The sequence below is a fragment of the Nicotiana attenuata genome, unplaced genomic scaffold (assembly GCF_001879085.1).
Source record: "Nicotiana attenuata strain UT unplaced genomic scaffold, NIATTr2, whole genome shotgun sequence".
Classification (NCBI taxonomy): Eukaryota; Viridiplantae; Streptophyta; class Magnoliopsida; order Solanales; family Solanaceae; genus Nicotiana; species Nicotiana attenuata.
Window position 1 is genome coordinate 11010 of NW_017670408.1, and position 14714 is coordinate 25723.

The 14714-nt window shown below is 43.9% G+C and overlaps 1 protein-coding gene across 1 annotated transcript; it reads left to right on the forward strand.

The window, feature by feature from the left end:
* The first annotated feature begins 305 nt into the window (after positions 1 to 305).
* LOC109239002 (cysteine-rich receptor-like protein kinase 10) lies at positions 306 to 4140 on the forward strand. The gene is made up of 8 exons (XM_019405497.1): positions 306 to 658; positions 734 to 1068; positions 1511 to 1696; positions 1795 to 1922; positions 2047 to 2257; positions 2400 to 2637; positions 3433 to 3583; positions 3775 to 4140. Exons 1-8 carry the CDS (start codon positions 306 to 308, stop codon positions 4138 to 4140), a joined length of 1968 nt encoding a protein of 655 aa, XP_019261042.1.
* The last annotated feature ends 10574 nt before the right edge of the window (positions 4141 to 14714 follow it).

The window sequence follows — 14714 nt, forward strand, 5'->3', positions numbered from 1 at the left end:
AAAAGTCGAGCCAAAAGTAGTTTTTTATGTTAAGCTAAAGGCCACTAACCTTCAGAAATTAGAAATGGCGGCCTTAGAAAAATCAATCTCCTAATTTCTTTCTTGGTTCTCAGAAATGGTAGTCAACCGCACCCTTTTAATACGTTTTCTCTAGCTCTGTTTGCTCTTTCAAGCCCATGGAATTCTTGGGCTTCTGAACAAATTACTTGATACTTTTACATACTCAGCACCCAATTTGTACCCAACCATTCTATGTTCTTCAAAAATATCTGAGCTTCGAGCAACTTAATTAGACCGCCATGACCATGGCTATTCAGAAGTGGCTACTCTTTCTTTTTTTTGCATATATATCTTCATGGTCTCATCCTAGCGCAGCTGATTTCCCATACACTTTATGTGGTAATAATAATAACTACACCGAAAATAGTACATACCACAATAATCTTAACAAACTCCTCTCTTCCCTTTCCTCAAATATGGATAAATATGGTTTCTATAATGCTTCCATTGGTCAAAACACCGACATGGTCAGTGCTATTGTGCTTTGTAGAGGAGATGTGGAGCTGCTAGAAGCATGTCGCACTTGTGTCAGTAATGTTGTTCAAAACCTTACACAGTTATGTCCTAACCAAAAAGAAGCTTCTGGTGGCTCTGATGAATGTATGTTACACTACTCAAATCGATTCATTCTAGGCACTAAGTCATTTTCTACTCCATATTATTTGTGGAATACTGGGAATGCCTCAAAACCCGAGGAATTTAACCTGGAGTTGAGAAAATTATTGGAAAATTTACGAGACCATGCTGCAAATGGTGGTCCGTTTCGAAAATATGCTAGTGGTAATGCGACATGTCCAAATTTTCAGACTATATATGCGCTAGTGCAGTGCACTCCTGATTTATCTCCTCAGAATTGCTTTGATTGTTTAACTGACGCTTATGGAGATATGCCTAATTGTCCTTGCAATGGCAAGAGGGGTGGCAGAATCATAGGGACTAGGTGCAATTTTCGTTATGAAAGTGCCCGTTTCTTCAAGGAGGTGGCGTTGGAAGCTCCGCCACCTGCAGGTGAATTACATTTCTATTGTTCCTTCTGCTCATCCCAATTTGTTGATTGTCTACTTTTTATGTGACTATCGAAGACATAATTAGGTAAATAAAAGTTTACCCTTTCTAATAGCTTACGCTTCAATATGGTAGTGAATTATCAAAAAGAATTACCATGTGTTTGACTCATAGAAGAAATAATTAGGCGTGCGCTAGAGGATGGTCTTGAAGACATAATTAAGTAAATGAAGTATACCATATGAAATGGTCACCCAAAATTAACAGTATCACACCACAAATTTTAACTTGTGTTGAAGAAGAGCTTATTAATATTGTAGGAGAATATTAAATTTTTCATATTTAGTACTACTATGTATTACTTTTTGAAATAACCTGAAAAGGGAAGCAGAACAAGTGAATTGAAAAAGAGAAGATACTATACTAATTTGAAGTATTTTTGTAGGGAATGATGATAAAACAGTTCCAATAGGGAAGGATGATGGAACAGCTCCAACAGGGAAAGATAATAAAACAGCGCGAACCGTTATCATCATCGTTGTGCCAACTGTTACATTTGTTATTCTTATTGTTTGTATTTATGTCATCTTTTTGAAGATGCGAAAGAGGAAGCTGGTGGACGGAATTCAGAGTAAGCGCAAACTACTGGGAGTAACAAACTATGATTAAGGAAAGTTGAATTCTTAGGACCATGTTTCACTAATTTGTTGTATGCTTACGTTTGTGAAGGTATACGCGGGGATGATATTAGCACCGCAGAATCCTTGCAATATGATTTTTCTACAATTAGAGCAGCAACAGATAACTTCTCAAATGCTAATAAGTTGGGACAAGGCGGATTTGGTCCTGTGTACAAGGTGATTAGGCTTAATTGATGCATAAGATGGACACTGAAGATTCACATAACTGGCTCAAACCTGTTTGGGATTGAGTTGTTGTTGTTTATTTCATAAGTTTTCAATTTGTGCTCGTTTGCTTCAGGGTAAGCTTCCAAATGGAGAAGAAGTAGCAGTAAAAAGATTGTCAGCAGACTCAGGCCAAGGTGATCTAGAATTCAAAAATGAGGTCTTGTTGGTTTCTAGGCTTCAACACAGGAATTTGGTTAGGTTGCTGGGATTTTGGCTAGATGGAACAGAGAGACTTCTTGTCTATGAATTTGTTCCTAATGCAAGTCTTGACCAGTTTTTATTTGGTACGTATTGCTTAATGTTTTGACGGTGTAATTTCACATGTTGTCTGGCTGATCTTTTAAGAGACTTGATTTTTAAAATCCTTCTATATTGTCAGTGTATAAAAGCTCAACTTGTCAATTATTTTTTTGATCTTGTTTCCAGATCCAGTTAAACGTAGGCAATTGGATTGGGAAAGACGATCCAAAATCGTAGGAGGCATTGCTAGGGGAATTCTTTATCTTCATGAGGATTCTCGACTACGGATCATTCATCGTGATCTCAAAGCTAGTAATGTTCTACTAGATGCAGAAATGAATCCTAAAATCTCAGATTTTGGCATGGCAAGGCTATTTACAGTGGATGAAACTCAAGGCAACACAAGCAGAATTGCTGGGACCTAGTAAGTTTTACATCATTCATTAGATAGACTGTTAGTCCTTTTTCATATCATTCTGAAGGATTCATTATGCATTTAGCAAGAATAAAAGCTGACTCGAGACAAAGCAATCTGTCCTTGAAATGTTACAAGAATTTTAAATATGGATTTTGCATGTCATTGTAATCTCTTTAATGAGTTCTGGGAATGGATTCTCCTTGTTCAGAGAGGAAATTACATATCATCTCTTGGCAGCAAATGTAATACGTACGTCTTAACTCATCAAACTTGAAGTTTGCTCAGCCAAGAATAGATCAATAGTCTAAAGTTGTCTTCACATTGCAGTGAGAAACATTCTCACTAAGGAAAGGCGGAAAAAAGAAACAGAAAGCAGAAACTATCCAAATTGCAGTATAAATTGCAGCACAACATTTACTGCTTCCTAAGTTCATTGAAAGAAGTCAAAGTTCTTTAATGACCCTTGCATATAGTTGGACTTTAACATGAAGTAGTACCCAATTTTGACATCTTATTTGAGATTTGCTTATCCCACTGTTTGGACTACTAAACTCCAGAATTGAATTTTTGGCCTTTTTACTTCAATCTGTTCATGTGAACTGCAACATATAAAAAGGCAGCTCGGTGCACTAAGCTCCCGCTATGCGCGGGGTCGCCGGACCACAAGGGTCTATTGTACGCAGCCTTACCCTAATGTGAAGTGCAACATATATTTGTACAAAAATAAAAACCAAAAAACTTTAACAATTGAATTGTATCTTAGTTGCAAAATGTCCTGTTACTCTTGTTTTTGTTTTGCAGTGGATATATGGCACCAGAATATGCAATGCACGGACAATTTTCAGTCAAATCAGATGTTTTTAGCTTTGGAGTACTAGTCCTAGAAATTTTAAGTGGCCAAAGAAACACTAGTTTCAGAAATGGAGAATCTGTGGAAGACCTTCTGAGCTATGTAAGTAACTAGATTAATCAATCAAGTAATCTTAAATCCAAACTAGTTGGGACCTGCTACATGCATAATTATTAGCCTTTTTGAATAAAATTTATTCCAAAATATTTTATGTTTTAGAAAAACAAGAATCAATTACTCTTCTACTTCTTTTTCATATGATTTCGTATGATTCAAGAACTGAACTATGACAGGCATGGTCGAACTGGCGCGAAGGAACAACTACAAATTTGATAGACCCCATGTTGAGGGGAAGCACGGGACTGGTTCGTGACATAATGAGATGCATCCACATTGCTTTATTGTGCGTTCAAGAAAATGTTGCTGATAGACCAACTATGGCTGCAGTAGTTCTCATGCTCAGTAGCGCCTCTTTGAGTCTTCCCATGCCTTCAGGGCCTGCATATTATATGCACACCGACATTAGCCCAGAGATTTCGCTTATTCAAGAATACAATTCAAGAATGTCAGAATCTAGAAAACTAGCCAAAAGTAAATCTATTTCTTCAGCACGAAATGAGGCGTCATTGACTGAGTTACGTTTGACCAAAAAGAGTTAAGCCTTTTGTTAAACTAATTAATGATGAAATGAAGGGTGAATCTTAGTTTAATATAATAAATTCTAGATCAAATATATTGGTAAGGTGAACGGCGCTTGAGAGCATTAAATAGCAGATTTGTACTCGGTGATTATCAGTAAATATTGTAACATGAACATGCAATAAATGTAGATGATGGCAATAAATGTAATAACAAAGAATCTACCACCCAATTATTATGTGATTTGGATGGTTCTTTCTCCTGACAGCAACGTGGAAAGATGAGAAGTGAAGATGGATAAAGAATCTTTGGATCTTGTGACCAAAGATTAAACAACATGTGCTTGAATATGATAATCGATGAACAAGACAACTTTTGTATATTCTCTCTCGTCAACCATTTACAATGTGCTCTTATCAAAAAGTCAAGATCCCCCTTTTGTTCTCTATCTCTTCCTATTCATAAGAGGTATTTCTAAGAAACCCTAAAAAGTACAAAATAAGGAATATCCAAAGGAATATTCCTTATGTCCATTTCTAAACCTATTCTACCGTTGTTTCTTTACTCCAGTTGCTCGTCCTTGACAATAGTCCTCCCGAGGACGGCTTCCCGCTATTACGCCGTGGTCGACCCTGCCCTCGATCCTGTTTATCTACCGTTACCAAGTCACCAAATTTAGACCAATACAGTTAGTCTCTCCGCTTGTTGAGATCGTGGTCTTGCACGCCCTTGATATGCGGACTCAGTTTGCATTCATTTAGAAGAAATTTGGTCGTGTTGATTAACTTGAATTGGCCGAGGTCGAGAAAATAGCGTAGCCAGCGAGGCTACGATTGGTGTGGCTAACGTGGGGTGACATCATGGCCACGCGCGTCATCATTACGCGTCTTCCCGATGCAGCGTATGTGCGTCTTCCGCTTCGATTTTGGTGCCATTGACGGTCCTTTGCTCCGATTCTCGCGCCACCCAACCCTATAAATGGGTGGGGGATTTCATTTTTCGGAAGTTTTCACCATTTCGGAAGTTCTTCTCTGATCTTCTTCTCCAATTTCTGCTTTCGATTTCTCGCAGCTTCTTCAGTTCCAGTCCTTTCTTACCCAGTTGTTATCTCCTTCTTCAGACTTTGTTGTATACGTTTCATTACTGAAATATGTCACAATCCCTTCATATTCACGACGAGATTTCCGATACCAGTCCATTATCGGTGGCCCTTCCTCCCAGCGGTGAGGAATTCATGGCTGAAGAGGACAAAAACTTCCCTACTGCGGAGGAGATAGTCCCCAAAAACCCTTTGGATAGAAATGATTTTCCAAAAGAGCCCGCTCCTTCTCCCACTTAGAGGCTTTCTAAGAGGGGACTGTCTCACATAGCCGATCTCCGATCCAAATATCGCATTCCTCCCCACATCGAAATTGTTCCGGCTGGAAGCGACATTGTGGAGGTTCATCGACCCGGATATTGTGCCTTATATGTCTATCCGTTCTTGATTGGTTATACTTTTCCTTTCCTTCCGCTAGTGGAGGAGTTTTGCCGATTCTATAATGTCTGCCCGGCGCAACTCTCCCCTTATTTGTATAAAGTTTTCTTGATGCTAATGAAGTATGCAGAGTTGGCTGGCTGTGAAGTCGACGTTCGCCACCTGCTGCGTTTATTTTCGCCTAGTTTTTATAGAGGCACTTTGATACACCTACGGCTTTGTGGGACTAGAGGGTTGGTGGTCGGGATGGACAACAAAACGAATCGGAAGTTCTGGCATAAGTTCTTCTTCATCAAGACCGAGCACCTAGTAGCGGACCCAACTAGGTTTCCCGAGAAATGGAACTATAATCGTAAGTATCTTACCGTACGCTCGTTATTTTCTTTCGTTCCTTCATTTTCGGCTCACTTTCGGCTTCCTTATTTTTCAGCTGAGAGGCATGCACCTTCTCTTGTCTTTGATATTGAAGATTGGGTGGCCCGCGTGTTACCCCACATCGTGGGAATTCATGATTGGGCATCCTTTCACAAGCGTTTTGGACCCAAGATCCCGTCTAGTAAGTGTCACTTTTACTTCAGCTTATTGTTGTTTATCACTGCTCTTTGATGCGACCTCCCTTTGGTGCTAGGTCGACGAATTTCCAAGAAGAAGGCTCCAGTGCCTCATTTCGCCAGGTTATCGCGTCGGCTGGAATGCAATTTGCCTTAGCTGAGTCTGCTCGAGGAAATCGGACTCAAGTTCTGCCGATAAGGGACTCCGCCCCTCAAACTGTTGCCCTGCGGGATGAGATCTCTTCCCAGCACATCTATCATCTTGTAGGCGAGCCATCTAGCGGTGAAGAGTCACCGTCGAGGAAAAGGCGAAGGGTAGAAATTGGAAAGGCCGTTATCGCCGACGTCGGACCGGACAAATTCATCGGTGCGGGAACGGAATCCGCACTTACACCAAACGTAGAGACCGTTTTCATGGCAGGTGCCATTATGGAGAGGAGGCCCTCTAGGGTTGAGGGGGTTCGTGATGGCAGAGAGCTTGTACGGGCCGCAGAAGGTGGTGCGTTGACACGACCCTGATTTCCACCCTCGGGAGTCGTGATGGCGCCTACTAATACGAGCTAGGCAAGCCAATTAATTTCACAATTTACCTTTTTATCCATTTTATAATCATTAACAATTTCAAAATAATAACATTTAAACAGCGGAATTTAACATAAGCGGAAGAAAGGAACAATAAGCTATCTGAACATGAATATCTAATACAACTGTTTGAGTCTCGACTACCCAGAACTGGTGTCACAATTTCACAGACGGTCTAAGAATACTACAAATAAAGGGGTCTGAAAGAAATAAATACAACACTGTCTCTAGAAATGCATGAAAGAAACAGGAACAGTAGATAGAAGGAGACGCCAAGGCCTGCGGACGCCTGCAAGATTACCTCGGGTCGCCTGACGATCAAGAATCAGCAACCTCACTGCGGTCCGAAGTCCACAACGTTGGGGTCTGCATAAAGGAGTGCAGAGTGTAGTATCAGCACAACCGACCCCATGTGCTGGTAAGTGCCTAGCCTAACCTCGGCAAAGTAGTGACGAGGCTAGGACCAGGCTACCAAATAAACCTGAATTTCAATATATATAGCGGAAAAGAAATACGGAAATATACAAGTAAAGATGGGAGGGGGAAACATGCTTCGGGGAAAAACAAGTAAAAAAAAACAGAATATCAATAGAATATTAAGGAATCAAAATTCCAACCACTAACAAGAATAAAGAAAAAAACAAAGGCAAATTTCACTTTCTTTTCACATCTTGTTGCAGGCGTGCAACCCGATCCCATTTCTCATATCTTGTGGCAGGCGTGCCACCCGCTCCCATTTCATGTATCTTGTGGTAGGCGTACCACCCGCTCCCATTTCATTATATCTTGTGGTAGGCGTACCACCCGCTCCCATTTCACTCTCTCTTGTGGTAGGCGCTCCCATTTTATTATATCTTGTGGCAGGCGTACCACCCGCTCCCATTTTATTATATCTTGTGGTAGGCGTACCACCCGCTCCCAGTTACAACCAACAATAATCACAAGGAATCCCAGCAAGGGAACAAGAACAACATAATTACTTCCCGGCAAGGGAACATTAATATCAAACAAATATCCCGGCAAGGGAACAATGATGATAATAACATGTGAGGTATAATAAACCACAACGGGGTCATAACAAATTATAACACAAGACTCACGGGCATGCTTGACACCAACGTATAGATACTCGTCACCATGCCTATACTTCGTACTCCACAATTAACACGTAGCAAATAGACACAACTCCTAATCCCTCAATCTAAGCTTAAACCAAACAGTTACCTCGATGCCACGAACACAATTCACGATTCAATTATAGCTTTACCCCTTGATTCCACCACCAATTCGCTAGTATCTAGTCACAATAAACGCTAAATGAATCAACCCCAATGCATGAAAATGAGTTTTTCAAAGTTTTACCCAAAAAGTCAAAAATCACCCCCGGGCCCACATGGTCAAATCTTGAGGTTCGAACCAAAACCCGATCACCCATTCCCCCACGAACTCAAATATATAATTTGTTTTGAAATCGGACCTCAAATCGAGGTCCAAATCCCCAATTTTTGAAAAACCTAGGTTCTACCCAAAACACCCAATTTCCCCCATGAAAATGATTGAGTTGAAGTTGAAATCATGTTAAAAGATGTTAAGAATTGAAGAAAGTTAGCTAAAAATGACTTACAATTGATTTGGAGAAGAAGAAACCTTTGACAAATCGCCTAAGTGTGTTTATGTTTTGAGAGGATATGAAAATGGGTTAAAAATTCGGCTAAGTATAAAAGTTGCAGGTCTCACATGTGGGAATTACGAACTGGGTTCGCAATTACGAACCCCGACCTCTGCTGATATGGGAATTGCGAAGGGAGTCTCACAATTGCGAGATGGGAAATGCGAGGGTTGGGCCGCATTTGCGACCCCAGGCATCAAAGGAGAGCTTCGCATTTGTGAGCCAAGTTGTCGCATTTGCGATCAGGCCTGCCCAGGTCCTATTTTCGCATTTGCAATGAATGTCTCGCATTTGCGAGCTCGCATTTGCGAGCGCGAAGCCTGCAGACCTGTGCACATTAGCTGAAAACCTGCAATTTTTCCAAGTTCAAAATGCACCTCGTGGCCTATCCAAAACTCACCTAGCCCTCGGGGCTCCAACCCAAACATACACACACCCTCAGAAACATCCTATGGACTTATTCGTGTAATCAAATCACCAAAATAACATCATGAACATCGAATTAAACCTCAAGATCAATGAAATTTCTCAAAACTTCTTAAACATCAAATTTTGCATTTAAGGTCCGAATCACGTCAAATGGATTCCGTTTCTCACCAAACTTCACAGAATTATCTTAAATCATATATAAGACATGTACAGGGCGCCGGAACCAAAATACGGGCCCGATACCAACATGTTCTAATCAAATTTCATTTTCAAATCCTTTAAACAATTTCAGAAAACAATTTTCTTCAAAAATTCATTTCTCGGGCTTGGGACCTCGGAATTCGATTCCGGGCATACGCCCAAGTTCCATATTTTCCTACGGACCCTCCGGGACGTCAAATCACGGGTCAGTTTACCCAAAATGTTGACCGAAGTCAAATTAATTTATTTTACAGTCAAAATTTACCATTATTTTTACAGATTTTCACATATAGGCTTTCTAACTACACGCCCGGACTGCGCACGCAAATCAAAGTGATGCTAAAAGAGGTTTTTAAGGCCTTGAAACGCAGAATTCGATTGAAAAACAAGTGATGACCTTTTGGGTCATCATATCCTCCACCTCTAAAACAACCGTTCGTCCTCGAACGGACAGAGGGAGGAAGTACCTGAGTCAAGGAAAAGATGGGGATAATGGCTCCGCATATCGGACTCGGACTTCCAGGTCGATGCCTCAGCAGGCTGACCTCTCCAGCGAACATGAACAGAAGGAAAACTCTTCGATCTCAACTGGCGAACCTGCCGGTCTAGAATAGCTACCGGCTCCTCCTCATAAGACAAGTCCTTGTCCAACTGGACAGTGCTGAAATCTAACACGTGGGATGGATCGCCGTGATACTTCCGAAGCATGGACACATGAAACGCTGGATGCACGGCTGATAAGCTCGGTGGCAACGCAAGTCTATAAGCCACCTCTCCCACTCGATCAAGAATCTCAAACGGGCCAATGAACCTAGGGCTAAGCTTGCCTTTCTTCCCGAATCTCATCACGCCCTTCATAGGCGACACTCGAAGCAATACCCGCTCACTGACCATGAATGCCAAATTACGAACCTTGCGGCCGGCATAGCTCTTTTGCCTGGACTGAGCGGTACGAAGCCTATCCTGAATAATCCTGACCTTGTCCAAAGCATCCTAAACCAGATCCGTACCCAACAACCGAGCCTCTCCCGGCTCAAACCATCCAACCGGCGACCGACACCGCCTACCATATAAGGCCTCAAAAGGAGCCATCTGAATACTCGACTGGTAGCTGTTGTTGTAGGCAAACACTGCTAAAGGCAAAAACTGATCCCACGAGCCTCCAAAGTCAATGACACAAGCTCGGAGCATATCCTCCAAAATTTGAATGGTCCGCTCGGGCTGCCCGTCTGTCTTAGGATGAAAGGCTCTACTCAAATCAACCTGTGTGTCCAACTCTCGCTGAACTGCTCTCCAGAAATGTGAGGTAAATTGCGTACCTCGATCCGAAATGATAGACACGGGCATACCATGAAGACGAACAATCAGCTAACCTCTCGGAAGAAAAGGAGACTGCCACAGGAATGAAATGCACTGAGTTGGTCAGCCTATCAAAAATGACCCACACTGCATCGAACTTCTTCTGAGTCTGTGGAAGTCCAGTAACGAAGTCCATAGTGATACGCTCTCACTTCCACTCGGGAAGCTCAATCCTCTGAAATGAACCACAGGGCCTCTGATGCTCGTACTTAAACTGCTGACAGTTCAAGCACCGAGCCACATATGCAACGATATCATTCTTCATTCTTCTCCACCAATAATGTTGCTGCAAATCCTGATACATCTTGGCGGCGCCAGGATGGATAGAGTACCGGGAGCTATGGTCCTCCTCTAAAATCAACTCTCAAAGACCCCACATTAGGCACAAACTCGACCCTGCAATCTAAAAACTCCATCATTACCTAAGGTAACCTGCTTGGCACCTCTGTGTTGCACCGTGTCTCTAAGGACACACAAATGGGGTTCATCATACTACCGATCTCGGATACGCTCCAATAACGAAGAACGAGAGACTGTGCAAGCTAACACACGGCTAGGCTCAGAAACATCCAACCTCACGAACTGATTGGCCAAAACCTGAACATCCAATGCAAGCGGTCTTTCACCGACCGGAATATAAGCAAGACTTCCCATACTGGCTGACTTCCTACTCAAAGCATCGGCCACCATATTGGCCTTTCCCGGATGATATAAGATGGTGATATCATAATCCTTCAACAACTCCAACCACCTCCTCTGCCTCAAATTCAACTCCTTTTGCTTGAACAAATAGTGAAGACTCTTGTGATCCGTGAACACCTCACATGCCACGCCATACAGATAATGCCTCCAAATCTTCAACGCGTGAACAATGGCTGCAAACTCCAAATCATGAACCAGATAGTTCTTCTCATGAATCTTCAACTGCCGCGAAGCATAGGCAATGACTTTGCCATCCTACATCAACACTGCACCAAGTCCAATACGAGATGCATCACAATAAACTGTATAAGGCCCTGAACCTGTGGGCAAAACCAACACCGGTGCAGTAGTGAAAGTGCTTCACACTTATCCGACCATCTGAACTGGGCACCCTTCTGGGTCAACCTGGTCATCGGGGCTACGATAGATGAAAACCCCTCTACGAATCGACGACAGTAGCCTGCCAAACCCAAGAAACTCCGGATCTCTGTAGCTGATGCTGGTCTAGGCCAATTCTTGACTGCAGCAATCTTCTTCGGATCAACTTGAATACCCTCTTCTGACACAACATGACCTAGGAATGCAACCGAAGTCAACCACAACTCACACTTCGAAAACTTGGCGTACAACTGACCATCCCTCAAAGTCTGAAGAACCACTCTAAGATGCTGCTCGTGCTCCTCCAGCTGCGGGAATATATCAAAATATCATCAATGAAGACTATCACGAACGAATCCAAGTAAGGCCTGAACACTCGGTTCATCAAATCCATAAAAGCTACTGGGGCATTTGTCAACCCGAATGACATCACCAAGAACTCATAATGCTCGTACCGAGTGCGGAAAGCTGTCTTAGGGATCGGATGCCCTAATCCTCAACTGATGGTAGCCAGATCTCAAGTCAATCTTTGAAAATACCTTGGCACCCTGAAGCGATTCGAACAAATCATCAATCCTCGGCAGTGGATACTTATTCATGATTGTAACCTTATTCAATTGCCGGTAATCAATACACATCCTCATCGATCCATCCTTCTTCTTAACAAACAACACCGGCGCACCCCAAGGCGAAACACTGGGTCTAATGAAACCCTTTTCAAGCAAGTCTTGCAACTGCTCCTTCAACTCTTTCAACTCAGGCGGGGCCATACGATACGGCGGAATAGAAATGGGCTGAGTGACCGGAGCCAAATCAATGCAGAAGTCAATATCCCTGTTGGGTGGCATACCCGACAGGTCTGAAGGGAATACCTTAGGATACTCATGAACAACAGGCACAGACTCAATAGAAGGAACCTCAGCAATAGAATTACGGACATAGGCCAACTAGGCCAAACACCCCTTCTCGACCATACGCCGAGCCTTCATATAGGAGATAACACTACGGGTAGAATGACCAGGAGTCCCTCTCCACTCTAAACGAGGTAAACCCGGTAAGGCTAAGGTCACAGTCTTGGCATGACAGTCCAAGATAGCATGGTAAGGTGATAACCAGTCTATCCCTAATATGACATCAAAATCAACCATGTCCAGAAGCAACAAATCTACATGAGTCTCAAGACCCCCAATCACGACTATACAAGAGTGATGGACTCGATCTACCATAATAGAATCACCCACCGGTGTAGAAACATAAACAGGATCACTCAAAGAATCACTAGGCATAACCAGATACGGCGTAAAATAGGATGACACATACGAGTACGTAGACCCTGGATCAAAAAACACTGAAGCATCTCTATCACAAACCAGAACCGTACCTGTAATAACTGCATATGAAGCCTCGGCCTCGGGCCTGGCTGGAAGAGCATAACATCGGGGCTGGGCCCCACCACCCTAAACTACATGTCTGGGATGGCCTGCTGCTGGCTGGCCTCCACCTCTAGCGGCCTAAGTTCCACCTCTAGAACCTCTACCTCCACCTCTAGCACCTCTACCCCCACCTCTAGCTGGCCGAGCGGGCTGTGGAACACTCGGTGCCTGAACCATGGCACGGGAACCCTGATACTGAGAGCTACTCGGTGCTCGAGGGCAATACCTAGCAATGTGCCTTGTGTCGCCACAAGTAAAACAAGCCCTCGGCTGCTGGGGCTGACGACCCTGAAAACTCTGAAGCGGCTGTGCAGTGATAGGAGCTGGTGGTGCACTATAGGACTGCTGATCAGAATGCTGCATCTGAGGACCACGGCCACCTGAAGCACAGTGAGAAACCCGAAGTGCCGACTGAAAAGGCCTAGGAGGATGGCCTCTACCATACCAATCCCTACCTCCAGACGAGGTACCACTGAATCTGCCTGAATGATGGGGCCTCTTGTCCGACCCATGACCACCTCCCTGCGATAGAACCATCTCAACTCTCCTGGCCATATTGGCTGCCTCCTGAAAAGAGATCTCACTCCCTGTCTCCCTGGCCATCTAAAGACGAATCGGCTGAATAAGTCCATCAATGGACCTCCTCACCCTCTCTCTCTCGGTGGGAAGTATAATAAGAGCATGACGAGCCAAGTCGATGAATCTGGTCTCATACTGGGTGACAGTCATAGAACCCTGCTAGAGACGCTCAAAATGCCTCTGATAGGCCTCTCTCTGAGTGATGGGGAGAAACTTCTCCAGAAATAGCTGAGTAAATTGCTCCTAAGTCAAAGCTGGTGACCCGGCTGGTCTAGCCAAGCAATAATCTCTCCACCAAGTCTTGGCGGATCCAGACAAGCGAAAAGTAGCAAAATCGACCCCATTGGTCTCCACTATCCCCATGTTCCTGAGAACCTCATGACAGCTGTCTAGATAATCTCGGGGATCCTCAAAAGATGCACCACTGAAAGTAGTAGTGAAGAGCTTGGTGAACCTATCCAATCTCCACAAGGCATCGGCAGACATAGCTGCTCCATCACCGGTCTGGGCTACCACACCCGGCTGAACTGCTCCAACTGGCAAAACTGCTGGAGTCTGAAACTGGGGAGCTACCTGCTCCGGAGTGCGAGTAGCAGGAGTCTGGGCTCCTCCTCCAGCCTGAGAGACGGCTGGTGCTACAGGAAGCAAGCCTGCCCGGGTGACACTCTCCATAAGGCCCACTAGATGGACCAGAGCATCTTGAAGAATTGGGGTGGCAATAAACCCCTCTGGGACTTGAGCTGGGCCCACCGGAACTGCTGGGGCCGGAACCACATCATCAAAGTCAACCTGAGGCTCCGTTGCTGGTGCTGCTGCTCGGGGCTGAGCTCTGCCCCTGCCTCGGCCTCGCCCTCTGCCCCTCGTGAGAGCTGCTGCTGGGGGCTCGGGCTGCTGGTCAGCGGATGAGGAACCGCGCGTTCTCGGCATCTACGAGAGAATAAAATAGAAATTTAATCAGCATTGAGAAACCAAACCGCACGACAGGAAAGAAAAGATATGGAATTTTCCCAACTCTGTAGCCTCTGGGGGATAAATAGAGACGTCTCCGTACCGATCCCTCAGACTCTACTAAGCTTTTCTGTGAACTGTGATACCCATGTAACCTAGAGCTTTGATAACAACTTGTCACGACCCGGATTGCCACCCTCGGGAGTCGTGATGGCGCCTACTAATACGAGCTAGGCAAGCCAATTAATTTCACAATTTACCTTTTTACCCATTTTATATTCATTAA

What these genes read in the sequence shown, in the direction of transcription:
- LOC109239002 (XM_019405497.1), top strand. Translation starts at nt 306, where the DNA reads ATGGCTATTCAGAAGTGGCTACTCTTTCTTTTTTTTGCATATATATCT. An exon ending in GATTTGGTCCTGTGTACAAG is followed by an intron (nt 1,923 to 2,046) that starts GTGATTAGGCTT and finishes CGTTTGCTTCAG; the next exon opens with GGTAAGCTTCCAAATGGAGA. An exon ending in TGGAAGACCTTCTGAGCTAT is followed by an intron (nt 3,584 to 3,774) that starts GTAAGTAACTAG and finishes GAACTATGACAG; the next exon opens with GCATGGTCGAACTGGCGCGA.